At 36.7% G+C, this 20389-nt stretch overlaps 1 protein-coding gene across 1 annotated transcript in view; it reads left to right on the top strand.

Annotated features, from left to right (window-relative positions):
- Positions 1–275: 275 nt before the first annotated feature.
- The window catches only part of Ppp1r3a (protein phosphatase 1 regulatory subunit 3A), a 39596-nt gene continuing 19482 nt past the window's right edge, over positions 276–20389 (top strand). The window contains exon 1 of the mRNA XM_052722347.1: positions 276–1063. Within this exon, the coding sequence (XP_052578307.1) occupies positions 276–1063 (788 nt within the window). The remainder of the gene's footprint in view (positions 1064–20389) is intronic.

Raw genomic sequence — 20389 nt, 5'->3', positions numbered from 1 at the left:
ATTATTTGATGTCTCGAACTGAGTTCATAAACAAATGCAACTTTTTAACATTAAGAGTTAAATCTGGAACATCCGAGCCAGAGCAGCATGGACACTATCATATAAAAGGTCTTTGGAGGCAGGCTAGCATAGTTTACAAGCCATTGGACCTATTTATAGAGCTGACTTCTTTTGCAATGTCAACTGTAACCTTACACTTATTTTAAGCCTCAGTATCTCAAATATCAGCCTCTACTAGCTGTACAGTTTTCTCTTATTTGATATCAGACAGCCCAATGGAGCCCGCTGAAGTACCTGGTCAGATTAGCAAAGATAATTTTTTAGAAGTTCCTAATCTGTCTGATTCTGTGTGTGAAGATGAAGAGGTTAAAGCGACCTTCCAGCCTGGCTTCTCCCCTCAGCCAAGCAGACGAGGATCAGGATCTTCTGAAGACACGTACCTGGACACCCCAACTTCAGCGTCCCGGAGAGTTTCCTTTGCTGACAGCCTTGGATTCAGTCTTGTGTCCATTAAAGAATTTGATTGTTGGGAATTACCAAGTGTTTCAACTGATTTTGACCTAAGTAGGGATGTCTTCCACGCAGAGGAATATGTTTTATCTCCACTCTTTGACTTGCCCTCTTCAAAAGAAGAGCTTATGGAACAACTTCAGGTCCAGAAAGCAGTGCTGGAGTCAACTGAACACCTCCCTGGGTCGACAAGTGTGAAGGGTATTATTCGAGTTCTGAACATTTCTTTTGAGAAGTTAGTGTATGTGCGCATGTCCTTGGATGGCTGGCAGACACATTATGACATTTTAGCAGAATATGTTCCTAATTCATGTGACGGTGAAACTGACCAGTTCTCTTTTAAGATTTCATTGATTCCTCCTTATCAAAAAGATGGCAGTAAAGTTGAGTTTTGTATACGTTATGAAACTTCTGTTGGTACATTTTGGTCAAATAATAATGGCACCAATTACGTATTGGTTTGTCAAAAGAAAAAGAAAGATCCAGAGCCTGTAAAACCAGTGGAAGAAGCTCCTAGCAGACAAATAAAAGGCTGCTTAAAGGTAAAATCAAGGTGAGGAGATGTTTTTACATACTTGAAAATTTCTAAAATGTTATTATTTTGCAGGCTATAAGAAATAACAAACCTAAATATCTGCTGGTTGCTCAGAAAAATAATGGTGTTAGAATTAGCAGGTCAATGCTGTTTAAGTAATATCACTCTAGTGTTCTAAATTAAGGAAAATGAGTGTGTAATACAGTGTTGGTTGATGAATGTACTATTTGCTTGAATTATGGAAGATTCATTTATGAAATTATTTTATTTAGAGAATATTTATTTTCAATGATTCTTAAATCCCCATACTTCACTTTGAAGTATATTTAACTAACGTAAAATTGTATTTCAGTATGTACCTGGTGCTCAGAAAATGTGTAAATTTTTTTCCTCCAAAGCTGCAATGGTGAACTTAATGACTGAGGGGGTTATATAAAGATGTTTGGAGCAACGTATACTAGATTAAATCATAAGAGAAATGAATTTAATAATGAACTAACAAAAAGATAATTGTAGTGATGTATAAATCGTACATACCATTTTATAATTATAACAAGTATACCATTATGAAACACAAATTAGTGTAATTTAGTAAAAGTAAGTGGAGCAGAATAAAAAAAATGACCCAGATAGAAATAAGAATATTCAGCTCTACAGATTAGAGTTTGGGGATATGACCCCTCATTAGTAACCTTGCATGTCTGTTAATGTTGAAAAATAGAAGTAGCCTTCAGCATGCTCTGTAGTACAGAGCTGGCTAATTTCTGTGACACTAGGTTAGCAGATAAAACATTCAGGAGCAGGTAGACCACTGTCTACTCCTCATTGCATCCCAAAGGAAAAGTCCCCATTGCTCTTATAGCAACAGGCATTGTTTGGTTATTCTCTGAGTGATTCATCCCCACTATCCCTAAACAAATAATTCAGTAACTTCACCAGAAATAATTTAGCATGATGAAATGGGAACTGGATAAAGAATGAAAACACTCAGAATCCAAGTACTAAATAGAAACTTTTTACAAGTTACTTTGAGAAGACATTAATAACTTTGTGTTTTAATGGATAAAGCATTAAGTAGTAATTACTCAATTTGTTGATCTAGTGGATTAGTGAATTAAGCTCATATAGGGTAATGCAATTCAAATATATGAGATAATACTGTTTTAATTTTATGTTCAAGTCACTTGAAAGAAACTTAACCTACTATGTGAGCTATGGCGACTTTCTCACTCCAAATGAAAGTTTCATAGTTTTATACTTATATTGTTAAAAGAGATAATATAATCATAACTTCTATATGTGCTAAAATAAAAACTGAAGTGTTTGTGATAATATTTAGTAACATTATCTACACAAAAAAAATTTAATGAATTCAAACGAACCTTTGCACAAAAACATATGCATTTTTAATACTTTATTGAATGCTTTTTAAACATTCAGCCAGCCACTTGCTGTGTCTGTTAGAGCTAACGGGATTTAAGAAAGGTAAAAACATTTGGCCAAAGAAGCAATATTTAACTCAGTAGGTTTTTCTGTGAGTTAAAAACGCAGCTTCACAATGTCAAGCAGTACATTCTGATCTGAGTTCAGAAGGTCTTCCGGTGATAGGCCATATTTCACTTGATAACCAGAGTAAACAGTGGGCAGCTGATAGGCCTAGGCCCAATCATGCACTCTAGCCACAATATCATTGGGAACATCTAGCTGTATGTATATATCCACGTACACCTTTGTATTAAGAACAGTAATCATCAGTTCATAGCAGACAGCACTCAGCTTTTAATATTGCTTTGGAGAAAAAAAAAAGCTGAGAAAAACTAAACCACAAAATGGTCTGAAGGCCTGTAAAGTTTCCTAATGAGTTATGAAAATGGAAAAACCTCTTTCCTTCAAAACCACAAATACATTTTCTGTACTTCTATAACTTAAAAATGACCAACATAATTCAAACCACATTTTGAAGAAAGCATTTGCCTCTGGAGGAGGCTTTCTGTGCTGTTTCAGTCCAACATGAATTTTTACATCTGATTTATATACCACTCAAGATGGAGTGTATAAAGGAAATCCTGACAGATCCTCAGAACAGCATGTGCCATAATAGAATATTTATACAGCTTTTCCATGATATAATTTATATGCAATGGGCTTTCAAATATTTCTAGAACTCGTACAAGAGAGCATTATCAAATTTCTAAATGAATAGTACAGTTGGATTTAATTGGGAAGAATTTGGTTAAGAAAGAAGAGGGCTACCCCATTAGTATTATTTTTAAAAATGCTCCAATGGTTAAAATAAACTTGTACTCATTTGATAAAAGATTATAGCTCCAAAGTACCCTTCCTATACCCAAAATAGTTGTAAGATTTGAAAGGTCTTTTACAAAAAATTCTGTACTCCCTGTGCTGTTTGATTTGGAGGACAATTCTTTTGTGAGGTAAAAATTGAATAGAAATATGCGTGAATTTGTGTTTCTTACATAGATCTTGCATAGATTAAGAAGAGTGTGCAAAATAACTCAGAGTTAAAATGAAAATTAGGCTGTCCTAGTGCACTGAGCAACAACTAACTTCAATTTCTCTTAATACCAAAGTTAATTTGCTGTCGGTGTCCCTGAGATTGTATTTTCTGAAAGTGTCAATAATCCCTTCTAATAAGTACAGAACAGACTGCAGGCGCACATTCAGAGAGGCAGGATTTCTGTTGTGCCAATCACCTACACAGGATTGATGTTTTCTTTGTGGAGTTTTTTCTCAAGTTGGAGTTTGTAGATGTCTTCTCTGGTGTGGGTTGTCTGCTTTCATTTGAGGTTTATTATTCTATGTGATTTGAAATATATAGAGAGAAGGAAAATCAGAGTTACCCACAGACATGTGACTGCAAGTGACCCAGAGTATCTAATATCAGTGTAAGGTATGCATCATGAGGCATCTCTCAGATGTCACCACACATGCTGCAATGGGGACTGTGCTAGTGAGCAAACTAAGCAGATGCTTTAGTGAGAAAAGTCATTGATGCAAGTTATATTCAATGTCCAGATCCAGGCAAGCTAAAAATAGAATGCAGATGAAGTACACTACCTGAAAGCTTAAAAATTAAACATATCTAAGTTTAAATTCCAGCTTTCCCATAGACTAGACATGTGGACTTGGGCAAGTAGGATTGATTCCTCCTAGGTATAGTGTGGGTAGCAATAGTCTATTGGGGCATATTCTTGACACTTGGCATAGTTTCTAGTTCATAGAAATTTACTAGTAAATTATTAGAAGTTCCAGTTAGCTGCTTGAAACAGGCCAAGACTAACTTCAGCTTTAGGAAACTGTAAAACACACACTAAGGCTCAGATTGCTCCAAATTGCAGGCTTGCAGTTTCACAGCTCCTAGATGTTCAGGTGGAGAGCATTCCTTTGTTCTTGCAAGATTTTATTCAACAAGAAAAAAACTTAAGGTGTCATTTTTTTAGATATATTTCATCTTATATTTTTGAGTACATTAAAATAGGAAGAAAACTTAGTAGCAACTGCTAAAATTTCTTCATTTAATAGGTGAAAATTGAAGATCTATTCCTTTTCTTCCAAACCATTGTGGGGGGTGCCATATGTCCCAACACACATGTGAGCATCAAAGAACAACTTCTACGAGTCAGTTTTCGCCTTCCTCCGTGTGAGTTCCAGGCACTGAATTCAGGTCATCAGGTCTGGCCACACGTTTTTCAAGCCATTTAGCCATATCTCCAGCCCTGAAAGACCATTCTTGAAGGAGTAAAAGAGGCATTCTTTTGGGCATTGAAAAAGAACATATTTTAATCTAAGTAGGAAAAAAAAAAAAGATGTGATAGATAGCTGCCTGGCTGTGGATGTCTTTTAAGAAGTCAGGTTAGCCGGGCGGTGGTGGCGCACGCCTTTAATCCCAGCACTCGGGAGGCAGAGCCAGGCGGATCTCTGTGAGTTCGAGGCCAGCCTGGACTACCAAGTGAGTTCCAGGAAAGGCACAAAGCTACACAGAGAAACCCTGTCTCGAAAAACCAAAAAAAAAAAAAAAGAAGTCAGGTTAGCCTAGTAGGGATATCATGATGGCCAGTATGAAAACTAAATGGTGTTGCATCTTTAAGAATTCCAAATGAGCCGGGCGGTGGTGGCGCACGCCTTTAATCCCAGCACTCGGGAGGCAGAGCCAGGCGGATCTCTGTGAGTTCGAGGCCAGCCTGGACTACCAAGTGAGTTCCAAGAAAGGCGCAAAGCTACACAGAGAAACCCTGTCTCGAAAAACCAAAAAAAAAAAAAAAAAAAAAAAAAAAAGAATTCCAAATGAATGCTGAACACATACACGTTAAGCATCCCAAGCTCTCAGAATTGTCACCACCACCATCAACAAGTCTTCACCTCATACCTAACTTCCTGACCCTTGGCTTGCATTGTTTCTCCTGACATCAAAGATTTCCTTGTTCAGATTCCCAAAGGATTCAGTGACTGTCCATTCAGGGCCACTGTGTCAGGTCCTCTGTTACCAAGCAGCAGTAGGAAACTGGTAACTAAGGCAAAAATACTTGGGCCTTTAAAGATATGGAGAAACTCCGAGAGAAAACAGCTCACAGGGCAGAGAGGAGCGTGGGAGAGAGAAAAAACAAAACAAAACAAAAACAGCAAAGCCAATCTCATATGCTATGGGTATACAGGGGAAGCCAAAGACAAACAAATAAATATTTGTGACTTGGGCTTCTTAGACTTTAAGGTTAGAGGAATGGCCTTCCTGGTACCTTGTTTTTCTCCTACATACCTGTCTAACATGTATTCTCCACTCTACACAAGATGACCTCACCTGGCTTTCTATTTTATTAAGTGAAATCAATTTATTATTCTAACTAAAGAAACAGTATGCATAGGTGTTGAATGGTATTTACGACTTGGCCAGGTGACTACAAATAAAAGCCCCAAGTGGCCTTAATGCCAAGAAAAGAATGATTAGTCTTACTTTTCTTCATGCTTGAGGAATAGAACTAGGCACATGGAGGAAAAGGAAAGAGAAATTCTTTCTAAAGTGTCGCTTTAAAAATACAGAGCGTTTGTCTTTCGGAACAATAAAATTGTGAAAATGAGGCCAAGAAAAGCACTAGAAAATGGCTATGAACTAAAGCCATGGTATATGTTCCAGTCACAGCCATTGGACTGTGAGACTTCTTTAATTTACACATCCCGCATAGTCTGAGATTTTGGAAATAGTCCAAAGCAGTGTAAATAGCTCCATGAGGCCTCTGGGACCTAATGTGTTCCATACCTAGCTCATTTTGAATACATACTAATTGTGGAAGCTGGGCCTGTTTAAGGGGAGGGACCTCTGGCAAGGCCACATGGAAACATAAAACACAGCTGCACAGGCCCCTCAAGAGGGTGCCGAGAGCTGCCAGCTGCTTGACAGTGAGAGGCCAACCTGCTGACTGTCCTTGGAGACCCACCAAGGTTCCATGGCTTCCTGGTGTTGTGGAAGTCTGCACTCTTATAAGCCTAGACTACTAGATGAGTGCGGATTTTTCTTCTGTGAGAAGAAATGAGCAGGAGGTTGTCCTGAAATGTTATTTAAAGGAGTCACTGTGGAAGTCATATCTTAAGTACCTGTTCTGAGTATCTGACTCCATCTTCTTTACTGGAGTCCATCTTCCACCTGCAAGGTTAGAGAGAACTGCAAAACTATGAACCAGACTCCCTACTGTCCCCCAACATATGGTGGTGTACCGTGAAGTAAAAGAAAGTAAATTTTCACTTTCTTTTCAATCTGTTCTTGTGTTTTACTCCAAACACCACTAAGAATAAAATAGGCAGAATGACTTCAGCAAACTTCAGGTGGGTTTGACTGTCCAGAGTCCTATTGGACTTACAAAGGTATGCTGTACTTTGACACCTACTGTAGTGCTGTTGCCTGAAAGGTGTATGTACACACACACACACACACACACACACACACACACACTCACAAAGCCATCGTCTCCATCTCTTAAGTAAGACACATTTCATAAGGGTTGTCATATACTCACCAAGATCAGTTACACAGAGATCTTTGGGTTTGATTAAGATAATGCAAATGGAGAATTTTAAAGTCCAGAGTGCTATTGGGTGCAAGGCAGATTTGCATGGATAATTGTGGCAAAGGTTGGCTCCAGAGTAGTCCTGTGTATTTGACTTCTAAAAACAGTAAAGTACAGTAGAAAGCGATTTCTGGTTTCCTCTCTAATTAGTTACTGTTTGAACTTGGAAAAACTGTATCTTGCCTCCATTTTATTAAGATATAAAATTGGGATTATAATACTATTTTTCAGAGCTGCAATAAGAAACATATTAACTCACACACAATGCACCAAACCAAGTTGCTGACATTTGGAGATATTCCAAAATGGAATCTCAGTGGCAGTGGTGATACATTCCACAGTTTACCACCTTGAATGTGGCCTAGCTCTGTACCCAGGGTTAATGGTGAAATGCTTTCCCCTCATTACCATTCCTCTGCCACCACCCAAGGTAATATAAATAGTTTCTAAATTAGTCGCATTCAATAAGCTCGTGACACTAACCAAGAAACCTCAGGATGTTGCTTCTGTGGAAAAAAAATGATTTCCAAATCTCAGTCACTTGTAGGCTACTCAATATAAATATCTACATATATAGTTACTACATGTATAATATGTAATTTTATATATATGTTAGTCACACCACACACATGTGGTCACATTATAAACACACATATATATGTATACATAATATAATCCATAGTATATGTGTGTATTTATGTATATGTGTGTGTGTTTGTGTGTGTGTATGTGTGTGTCTGCGTATATGTGTATGTGTGTGTGTGTGTGTGTGTGTGTGTGTGTGTGTGTGTGTGTGAGTGTGTGTGTTTGTATGGAACGGGGCTATTAATCTTTTTGGAAATTGGAGTTTAGGTAATTTTTAAGATGAGCTATAATTAAAAATGCTCTTTGGATCAAACAGCTCTAGCTACACAGACTTCACCTTGCTGTCCATTTATATTTATGACTGAAGGATTAAATTTGAAATTTATATGGTTCCTTTAGTCAGAGAAAATATATTATGCATCCTTGAATCTATGTCACCTCTGAGTTTTAAGTAACAAAAATTTTCTCAGACACAGAGTTCAGATCTGTCCAAGCTCTCTTCTGATGCCTTAACGAGCATGTTCCTGTCCATAATTTGTTTGAAGGGTTAATCATACATCTTTGTGTTTAAAGTCCAACTGGAAATTAAATTAATGATTTGGACTAATATTCTATAATTTTTGTTTACAAAGACCAAATGTGTATTCAACAAGTCTATCTTCAGAATGTTTGATATTCTCTCCCTTCACGTTCTCTGCACATTCAGTGCTTGCCGTGATTGATATTCAGACCGCAACTACACAGGAAATTCTAATACTGTAAGAAAAAATTGTCCTGTGTTTGAGTGATGAGCTTAAATCTTACTCTTTTTGAAGTTTATAGAAGTAATTATGGTCAAAATAGTTCAGCCTCAAATTGATATTTGTATGTCTTGTTGAATAGTGAAAGACACAAACACCAACTTGCCCTCTAACAGCACCAGAATACCAACACTGCAGTGGAATTCGGACTTATCTCACATAATTCAGCCACCATGAGACTTACTTATTAACTGTAGTCTAGGGTAAGAACACTGAGCTCCTGTTCTTAAAGATTTCAGCAAATGTCTTTGTCTAATTTCAAATTGCATAACATTGTTCAGGAAATGAGGGGAAACTGACAAGGCACACTGTTGGTATCTGCTTTTGGAGATGAAGATTTTTGTTTTATAAAATACTGATAACAACTTAATTATTTAAAGTACCCAACAGAAAAATCATAACCAGGCACAACAGAAAAAGTGATACATTCTTTAGCAAGACAAGATAATTACTTGGTTTAGTGTAAAGAAAGTTATGGTCATCTTTTTGTTTTCATTCTTTTTCTCTTTTTCCCCTTGTTTTGTCAGTATTGGGTGCTCAAACCAAGGGTCTTGTGCATGGTTGACTCATGTTCTACATTAAGCAGAATCTCCTGTTCGTAGGACATGATTTCTGAATGATTTTCATTGGGTCAAATTGTAGGAGAATCCACCCAATCCTACTCTTTACTTTCAAACAGAATAATTATGAAAGTTGCCAGGTCTCTATAGTTTCTTCTTACTTCTTTCCTGGGAATATTGTGTTATTTAGCAATAAGTTTGATAAGGAAGTTCTGTGACTGTAATATGTCTATTCATAACACTTCATTTTTAGTCATTCAGTTATTCCAGCTTTCAGTTGAATTAAACACTGGAATCTCTAAGATTACAATTTTAATTTAAGCAGGTATGTTTTTTATCATCGATTTCTATTTTCCATATTAAGTGTCCTCAATAATTTTAGATGTTTTCCTTGAGATCTGAGCCAATAAACATGTAAACTAGTTTGCAGTGGCTTAATTCTCTGTCAGAGAAGAATGAATCCATTAATGCATCAACTGGATAAGGTGTGAATGACACTTCCATTACAATGAACTGGTGTTGCCAGATCCAAAGACTTGGTGACACTGAGTGGGTCAGTCTCAGCTGGCTAAGGAGGTTTCCCAGTCCATCACTGACTTATTAATGACAGAGCACTGTTATGATGGCATGTCCTCTACATCTCAGAGAAGACTTCATCTTAGGAAAGGGAAAGCTAAAAGTACTTCAGAAGATCACTTAGTTTTGTTTTCAATCTACACAAAAACTGCTGTATTAGAATAATTTAAAACCTCTTAGAAAAATATGGAATAATTTAGAATAATAATTATGCTAGTTTAGAGATATCCAATTTTAAAATAAAATTTCCTCCAAGAATGAAATTATGCAAATAAGACATTGAAGACTGTTTTGAATAAATTTGTAAAACTCCAAAGTTTTGTAGAGCAGATGAAATTTAAAATGAATAAGTACTTCCTTCTGTGGGAAGTTAATATTGTATCTTCAAGTAGAAATTATTAGAATATATGTAAAATTTCCTGACTCCCCCAGCCTATGCATGTGAGTGCATGCGTGAGTGTGTGTGTGTGTGTGTGTGTGTGTGTGTGTGTATGACACATATACATAACTCCCTCTTCAAACTGCTAATGATTTGGCTACAGTTTCTACTTTCTGAATTATAACATCCTATTCAAAGCTGATGTTTATAAACTAGGTTAAGTAGTAGACAGTTATAAAAATACAAAAAGTCAAGATTCTGTTTACAAGTCTTATAAATATATTTCCACATGAATCTTGGTGCTACTTTTGGCTTAGCCTCATTATATGGATTATTTTTTTTACTTTATTATTTCATTACTTTTCATGCTTTTACTCTACCCTATGGAGTTACTGCTCATAGGATACAAAATAAAATAAAATAGTTTTCCTTAACTAAAAAGCTTTTTTGGGGGCAAAATATATTTGATACAACTTATTTTTTGAAACAAATAAGCATCAACATGAACCTACTTAGTTTACTATTTCTGTATCTGGCTGCAAAAGTCCCCGACATACAGTCGTCCTTACAAGTTGAGTCAGAATGTTGACTATAGGACATTTCTAGGCAGTCCCCATACAAATGATTTTACTTTTCAAAATTTCTCATGTATTTTATCATTTTTAAGTTTTCCAGTCAAAGAAAAGTAAGAAGGATTCTATGAGCAAGGAGCACCAAGGTCATGATGGGGAAACCTACAGAGCCAACTGAACCAAACTAGTGGGAACTCATGAACTTTAGACCAACAGCTGTGGAGCCTCCATGAGACTGTGCTAGGCCCTCTGTATAAGCCAGACAGTTGTGTATCTTGGTCTGCTTAAGAGGCCCCCTGGCAGTAGGATCAGGATCCATCCCTGGTGCGTGAGCTGTCTTTTTGGAGCCCATTACCTATGGTAGGACACCTTGCATAGCCTTGATGTAGGAAGTGGGGGGGGGGGGGGCTTGGACATGTCTCAACTGAATGTACCAGGCTTTGCTGACACCCCATGCGGGGGCTTATCTTTGTGGAGAAGGGAATGGGGGTTAGGTTAGGAGGGAAAGGCTTGGGGAGGGCAGGAGGAGGGAAGAGAGGGGGATCTGTGATTAGTATGTAAAATGTATAAAAAATTTCTTAATTAAGAAAAAATATTTAAAAAGTTTTCCACTTTAGTATACAGTTTATTCCTCTGTATAAATTCTAAATATAAAATACAAAAAGGCTTCATTGTCAAGCACTTCGTTAAATCTGTTTTCAAAGATGGCCATTTATTACGTCTCTCAGGACTATTGAAAAAAACAATCACAAGGCTACATCTTGCTGGCCATAAATAGGCAAAAAGGTGGCAACAAATCTTTAGACTAACACAGTTAAATTACAGAAATACATTCCTTTAAACTTGTGAGCAGCTTATTACAGACCAAGGAACTGCAGCCCGGGTTTCTCAGTGTAATCCTTCAAAAAGTTGGGTTGCAGCCGGTTCTAATTACTGAACTACTGCGTTCTCCTCTGTGGTGACCACTGCCTTACCTACCTAGCCACACAGGTACTAGAAATACTAAATCTCAATTATGTAATGAACCATCAATGTTCTGGGATATAAATATTTAGAAAGACCCTCAGAGTTTATGAAAACAAATCAGTGAGTCTTTTGTTGTTTTAGGGATGTTAGGAAGCAATGATGCCATATCAGTGCATTGTGAGTTCAACAATTTCTGTGAAGGAATCCCATTTCCCCTGGAAGCACAGACATCTTCCAGTGTGAAGCCTCTAGCTCTTCCACCTTCCTTTAACTGTTTCTTTTCCCATCTTAACTTAATCATTTTCTGTTTTCTTTATCTCTTCCAAATCACTCTTTAATCAAGGACTTGATCGATTTTTCCTTTCTACTCAAGGATTTTTTCTGGAATTAAATATTTTCCAAGTTTCTCCCTTCCCTACAATTGGCATTTAATGCTTGCATTATTCACCTGATGCTTATTCATGTGTTTCCTCTTGCACTAATAAAAGCCTTCTATCTATGCCCTTCTTCACAACTGGATTGCACATTCTGTAAAATAAGGAATTGTGTGCAAGCCTAAAATACTATTCCCCATAATGCTTTGCACAGGTATTCACAGAAAAATTAACCTTAAAAAAGTATCCGTTAAAAGCAATTTGTTTTCTTATTGATAACCTAGATGTTGAGAAAATCCAAAAGCATCTTCTAAACAATTGAACGGAGTTTTAATGTTGAAGACTTTTTGTAATTTCATCATATTTCAAATGTAGATGCCTATTGTACATCTATATTTGGGTATCTAAAGTAACAAATTAATGGACTCATATGTCACATCTCAATGATAACCCTCGTGAATAGTTTTCTTTTCTTTAGTCTTCATTGTATTTAGAATCATCATCATCATTTCTTTCATGAAAATAAGAAGCTTCATCAATCAAAATTTATGCATCTTTGGAACACTTCTGTTAACTGTATACCTATATTATAGTCTATAGTTGTGTTGGTAATAATATTTTTAGTATTTGAAATTAAGAAAAATCATATGAATAATATATTTATATAACATAAACAACATAAAATTTTAGTTTCATCCTGTAATACTAAATGCTTATTTAAATTGATTAAAAACTAAATATAGATTTAAATATGTTTATTGTTTTACTACTTTATAGACAGTCTACATGTAGATAAAGTTATTTTAGGCTATTAAGATATAAATATACTATCAATGTGAAGAACACATAAAAAAATAGCCTTTTTTTTCCATGCCTTTGGAAGCATCATTTCATCGAGTTATCACAATTTTACTTTTCAGTAATATCAATAAGTCTTAACTCTCATACTAGAGACCAATTCATTGGTCAATATTTGGCTTCCCTCTTTTTATGATCTAAAAAAGTGAAGAGAAGCAGAACAGCCCAAGACTGAACAAGAAAAGACAAAGGCAGATATTGCATGCCTGCTGATTGAGAGATTCCTTTCTTCCTGTTTTCTTCCCTATGAGACTGGTCCATGTTAATGCTCTCCAGAAGCCTATGTGGTCTTAAACTTATTAGGAGTCTAGGCCTGTCCTTACATGAAACCAATAAAATAAGAAAATCAGAAATGACAAAAAATAAGGTAATGTGTGGCAAGTTTTAAATGTTATGTCTTATGAAAAGTAATCTGATATATCTCTTACCTTATAATGACTATTGAAACATTAATTTTTAAATTTACTGTGGCATCAGACTTACAGATGTATATGAATATAAAGCTTTCAGGTCTTTGTATATCTAAATGTCTTAAAATTATAGCCCAAGGGTCCAGCCAACGGTTATTTTAGGCAAAGCTATTATTTTAAATTCTTTACATAGGCCCAGCAAGGTGACTCAGCAGATAAAGGACTTGAGCTAAATCTCTTAAACCATTTGAAGGTGGAAGGAGAGAACTGACTCCAGAATTTGTCCTCTAATCTCCACATGTGTATATCCCCAAATACATGTCACATCCACACTGTCACTATCAGCAAAATATAGTTTAAGAAAATGAACTTTACATAGCGACAATATTCTAGTGTGCTACCAATTACTTATTTTGCTGGTGTAAGTTACATATAAAATTTATTTAAAAAAAATCAACATGTGATCCATTTGTATTCTTACCACTATTTTGCAAGATTAATGCTTTTAAAACTTTATAAATCTGATAAAAATTGTATGACAATAAAAATTAGAAACACGCACATATAGTAAAGCTAGCATGAATTTTAAATCATTGTATTTTATGAAAAAAAATAGAAATCTGACTTATTTATAATAGTACATCAACTCGTTCTTATATTAACATATATGCAAGTAACCTAAATGCCTCAATTATAAAACCTCTTAATTCTTTATACTAAGTTTAAATATACTATTGAAGTAGATAATTATAGCATTTATAAGTACATTTTACTTTATTAGAATAAAAGTATCAATGAAATTAGTGCATACTGAGGCTCTATGGCATGTGTTTTGTTATTTTCCTATTAACTTTCAACAGACAAATATGAAGATGTTCCTACTGAAAATATTGTTAGGTTGGAGTAGGCTTTTCCTGAGGATTACCTGCTGGCCAACCAACATGGCACAATAAAGTATATTTTTTGTGACACATTAGAGTATCTTAAGAAATTAGTTATTTTGGAATTATCTTCAAAATTGTGTTGATATTATTAGAATGGCCATATTGTGCTCTTTAGTATCTGCCCTCAATTCTTGTAGAACTCCTTGAATGCTCTTGATCATTTTGAACAAATTTATTTCATTAGTCTAATTTTGTACATGAAGATACATTACATTTATTAGAACTTGCCAGAGACAAAAGCCATTCTTGTGTATAATGAAATCTCTTCAATGGAGTTCAGCTTTTGCTACATTGGCAAATTGGCCTGTTCTTCCTCAGTTTAGAAATTTCTATTTATACAAACTTAGGACTATATATTTTATATCCTTTATATCTCATCATACATTGTAGCAAGCAGGCCCCACTCCATTTTGCACTGAAAGAAATTTTACTCAGGGAATATATAAGAAGAGAAGCTGAGTTTATATCTAGGGTCCATATTTCCTCATATTGCCGTCATAGACTATAAAAAAATCACTCATAAAGAGCTTGCAGAGTACTTATTTTACCCATAACTACTATCTTCAAATATGTTTCTGTCTTCAAATTTGTTTGCTAAAGGATGCCATCTGAATGGAATAGTATTTGGTACTGATATGTCATGTGTCGCATGGAAGGAGATATATCCAATGGAATTCAGAGGCAGATAGAGAAATAAGCATTAGAGAAATAGTATGGAGGGACATTTCTATGGAGTAGAAATCACTCATGAATTTAATAGCAAAAAAGGGCAAATTGCAGGTTTTATTAGCCAGTCAGATCACACAAAAGAGAATAAATAATAGTAGTCAAACTTGAAAAACAAGTTGAAACACACACACACACACACACACACACACACACACACACACACACAAACACACACACACAATTAGCCTGGGCATTTCAGCATAATTTTTTGGTGAATTCATGTAAATTGATAGAATTGCTTCTATGCTAACTTGAAAATTGAGAAGTTTGGGATCTTGGTTAACACAAAATAAGGAAATAAATACCAGGAACAAAGCACCTACTGTGCTCCTCTTGTGCACTGATAGGCAGTTTTAATAAACATCCATTACCAGAAAAAAAATGATTGGAGGATCTTCAATCACTTGGGAACTATTTTCTGAATACCTTTTCCAGGTGTTGTCCTAAGCACTGTAGACATTTCAGTGAAAATGAACGAACTTTGTTCTCATGTAGCTCAAATTTTAATGGACAATAATAATAATAATAATAATAATAATAATAGAATAATTTGTAATAATAAACAAAAGATTAACCACATGCTTTCAGAAGATGGATGCAGCTAGGTAAGTGAAAAGACAGAGAGCCTCCCTTCCTTGAGGAAGCTTTCCACCACTGTGTGTAACTGTCACTGAAGGCAAGAGAAGGGCCTCCCTGAAGAGTTTTAAGATTAAGAGTGACAGAATAGACGCTTCATTTTTTACAGTCTTCTGTGGATATTTGTGCTTATTTCCTGCAGTGATGGTTCCTACCCAACAGTTTGAAAGCACAAAGGGATGCGAGCAGGAAAGGCATAGATGAGAACATGAATCGACTCCCTCCGTGTCTTTAACACCAAGCTCTCTTTCAATCCTACTGTTTAGGTCTTTGGATTTTACTGAATGCCCTCCTTACTAATTCTCTTTGCATGAAGATAGAGTTGTTACAGTTAGTGTGGGCAAAGAAGAAATTCACCATCCAAGTTTACTTTTAATAGTTCTAAATTGCTATATATCATCTTGTTTTCAAAATGCTTTGTCTTGAATACACAGTACGCTTTCTGTACACGTTAGACAAGTTTGCGTAAATTGGTTTTTGTGAGAAGAAGGTATTTTCTACAAAATCAGTATAATGCGCATAGAAATCAACCTAACTATTGAAAATTGAGTCTGAAAGACAGCAAATGTAGTTTTGTAAGTGTCTTCACTCATATACTGTATCAGGGAAATAAAGATCAGAATAAATCTAGTTACTGGTATTTTTATGTGAAATACTCCCTTTCACATGATAAAATATCTGCAAATTAAACTATCGGCGTTGTCCGTGAACTTGCATTCAAGCCATTATACTGCATGTTCTGCCTTTTTAAACGACTGTCACCTCATCTCTATACTTTCACCTCCAGACTCTAATTGTTTCTTTTATGGGATCTAGGCTACTAGTGTCCTTGGCAGTATGCTTTATGGTGCTTGCATTTACAGTAATTGTTTGGCAGTTTGCCACTGAGTACAACAACTAGAAAACATTTTGCTAGGCCAGATTAAAATCTTTACAAACATGGTCAATTTTATAATAAGTAGTAATTGTCAAAAAAAAGTCATGGTTGTCTTTTACAATTACATACTTAAACAATGAGGAAACAAATCTATTGTTTCATTTCTGTACAAAAACACAAAAATGAAATATAAAGTCACTGAGGCATAGGTGTGTAATTCTGTCTCTTCTTTTTTTTACATTTTTTTATTCCTTTTTTTACATTTACTTATTTATTTTACATCCCGATCATAGTCTCCCCCCCACTTCCAGTCTTTCCTGGCAACCTCCACTCTGCCCCTACCCCTCCCTATCCACCCCTCCTCCTTTTCTTTTGTTTCTTTTCAGAAAAGGACAAGTCTCCCATGAATATCAGCACAACATGGCATATCAAGTTACAGTAAGACTAAGCACCTCCCATGTATTAAGGCTGGACAAGGCAGCCCAGTATGAGAAATAGGGTCCCAAAAACCAGCAAAAGAGTCAGAGACAGCACCTGCTCCCACTGTTAGGAGTCCCATGAGAAGACCAAGCTATAGAATGGTCACATATATCAGAGGGCCTAGTTCAGTCCCTTGCAGCCTCCCTGGTTGTCAGTTCAGTCTCTGTGAAGTCCAGGTTAGTTGATTCTGTGGGTTTTCTTATGATATCCTTGACCTTTCTGGCTCCTAAAATCCCTCCTCCCTCTGTTCAGCAGGATTCCTGAGCTCTGTCTAATGTTTGGCTGTGGGTCTGTATCTGTTTCCATCAATTGCTCAATGAAGCCTCTCGGATGACTACTGGGCTAGGCAACAATCTATGAGTATAGCAGAATAGTGTTAGGCATCATTACATTGACATTTTACCCCCAGTCATGTTTGGTTCTATCCTAGGTCTCTGGGCCTTCCAGCCTCTGGATTCTGGCACTCCAGGCAGTGTCAAGGGCTGGGGGCTTACTCTCAAGGCATGGGTCTCAGGTTGAAGCAATCATTGGTTGACCACTCCCACAATCTCTGTGTCATCCTTACTCCAGCACATCCCATAGGCAGAACAGACTGTAGGTCGAAGGTTATGTGGCTGGGTTGGTGTCCCAGTCCCTTCACTGGAAGTCTCGCCTGGTCATGGGAAATGGCCAGTTCAGGCTATGTATCCCCTCTTGCTAGGAGTCTTAGCTAGGCCATCCTTGTAGATTCAAGTTTTTCTTGTACCAGGTTTCTACCTGACCCTGAATTGCCTCCCCCATTTCCAATAGTCTCTTTCAGTACTCTTTCCCCATCCCCCTACCTGATCCCTCATGTTCCCATCCACACCTACCCACAGTCAATGCACAAAAATCTCTTCTGCTTTCCCCTCCCTGAGAGATCTGAGTGTCCCACCTTGAGTCTACCTGGTTACCTAGCCTCTCGGGGTCTGTGATTCTTACGATAAATTAAAATTAATGTTTTATAGATTTACTTGTAGCAGAAATAGAATATATCAATAATTTGAATCCACAATAGTGCATTTGATTATGTTTAACCCTCTACTCCATGAAATCGCCTACAAGATATCCATAGTAGCAAGAAATTTTGACTGTAGTACTTAATTTTCATCCTAGTCACACCTTCATGTCATAAAAAGTAGTACAGAGTATTGGTAACCAATGCTTCTCAAACCTGGCTACACTAAAGGAAGAGAACACTGAGGCATCCATAGTCAGGTTCTGCTATGAAGACTCCAATTTAATTGGTACAAGAAAAATTTTAAAGCTTCCCATATGATTCTGTTATGTGCAAGGTTGAACAGAGTATGAACAAAGGGTAGAAATGCTATTGAGTTCTAATATTAAAAATATTCTAGCCGGGCGGTGGTGGCACATGCCTTTAATCCCAGCACTTGGGAGGCAGAGGCAGGCGGATCTCTGTGAGTTCAAGGGCAGCCTTGGTCTCCAAAGCGAGTTCCAGGAAAGGTGCAAAGCTATACAGAGAAACCCTGTCTCAAAAAACAAAAAAAAAAAAAATCTACATCTGTTATTAGTTATAGTATCTGAAAATGAATAAGGCTGTTTAACTTATGGCAAATTAGGAATCTAAATGAAATGGAACTTTGGAAAAATGTCACATGAGCAATTTGTATGCATGAGTAGTAGCATTAAGGTTTGTGAGACACAGAAATGCAGAGGATAAGCCTTGTATTTGTCAACGATATTTGGATGTTTGTCTGTGCAGCAGATTGGAAAAAAGAAAGTAGCTTCTTTTAGGAAAAAAGGAGCATTGCCTAGCATGATAAAGTGAATTTCTATTGAAAAATAAAAGGAACTTCTAGGAAGTGTTGTTGTTGTTGTTTAGACATTGAAGTGTTAAAGACATATTTTAATCATTATGAAACCCTGACAACAGGGAAAACATTAACTACACTTGATATGTAGACAGAAATGTTAGTTAGATACCAAAGGCATCTGAATAGTCAGAAAAGTGCAAAGTCAACAAGTAAGTATCAATTAGTCAAGGTCTAATCAGGTGATTTCTTCAATTGGCAATAATAGATCTGAAATTCTGCCTTTCTGTAGGTTTAGATAACCTTCACTCCTTTGAACAGCTTTATGTGAAAGGAATGGCCTTGAGATCCACAAGAGTAGGGCTTTTAGGGTAAGTAGGATTACCCTGGGCTATGCCTTTGAGCTCTTATACACTATACTAGTATTGTTTGTCTTAACCTAGGTAGTTTCCCACCATCTTGTTCCTGGGTTTCCACTGCACAGACTATTGCCAGGCTGACTCATCTGTATAATCACAATGACTTTCAGATCTCAGATGAAATGTTTCCTGTAGGAATCCCTTGCCCTGCCACCCTACTTCCCCATGTGTGATGTGGTTCCTTTATTATTATTGCTGCTTGAGCTGTAGGAGTCCATGGCACTTCAGAAACATATACACATGGTTTAAAATGCTGTGTGTGTGTGCATGTGTGTATGTGTGTGTGTGTGTGTGTGTGTGTGTGTGTGTGTGTGTGTGTGTGTGTGTGTTTGTGTGTGCATGTGTGTGCCTGTTCAGGTGTGCACTCATACACATTAATTTCTGCACATGAGGGGTCTGTGTGTTGTATAGGCACAAATGTGGAGTTCCAAGGAGGGCCTCAGATGTCCTAACCTGTCACTCTCTGCCTTGTTCCCTTGACACAGGCTCTTTCACTGAACCTAGGTCTAGTGAGGCAGCTAGCAAGCTCCTGAGTGCTGCTGTTCTCTTCACAGTGCTGGAGCAGGTGGGCAGATAAAACCAGAATCTTTTGTGGGTCCTAAAGATCGGAACCAAGGTCATCACATTTGCACAGCAAGTCCTCTGATCTGCTGCACTATCTCAGCCAGCTCTAAGGGGACTTCAAAGCACTAGTTTGTGTTCATGTTTCATTAGATTGTAACCTTCATAAAGACATAGTAACTTCAATATCTGCCTGGGCTTGTGGCTCAATTTTAAGCCTAATGTCTAGCACATGCTAAATTTTCTTGTAACGGATGCAAGTTAAATTTTATCCAGCATTATTGTAAATGTACAGCAGTATTGAGTGCTTTCAAAACCACTTGCAGAATTAGTTACATGGATGACTGCAAATTCTGTACTGTACTACTCAAAGTGTGTAGCTTAGATCTTTGCCAACATAACTCCATCTCAGTAAAACTAGACTCTTTTACCAACATCAACAATCTCAGTGTGTGGTTCAAGTTTCAGTCTGATTTCCTAAGCACCATATTGTTATTGTGCATAGTCCAACCCTATTCTGTTTCAGCTTTCTTTACTTCATTTTCTTAGGATTTCTTGGTAATGAAAATCACTTTGTTCAAAGTGGGACCTAAAACATTTATCCTGGTGACCCATCTTCATACTATGAGCTCCTTCTGACCTTCCCTAAAGCTACCTGTTGTAAGTGATAAGGATAATGTACCAGTGTTTGATTTGTGAGCTCCTCAAATCAGATTTCTTCCCTTGAATGTACTTGTTCAGATACATA

This window comes from Peromyscus californicus, unplaced genomic scaffold (assembly GCF_007827085.1).
Source record: "Peromyscus californicus insignis strain IS unplaced genomic scaffold, ASM782708v3 Scaffold_6__1_contigs__length_162567912, whole genome shotgun sequence".
NCBI classification, from domain to species: domain Eukaryota; kingdom Metazoa; phylum Chordata; class Mammalia; order Rodentia; family Cricetidae; genus Peromyscus; species Peromyscus californicus.
This window is presented reverse-complemented; position numbering and strand designations above follow the sequence as displayed.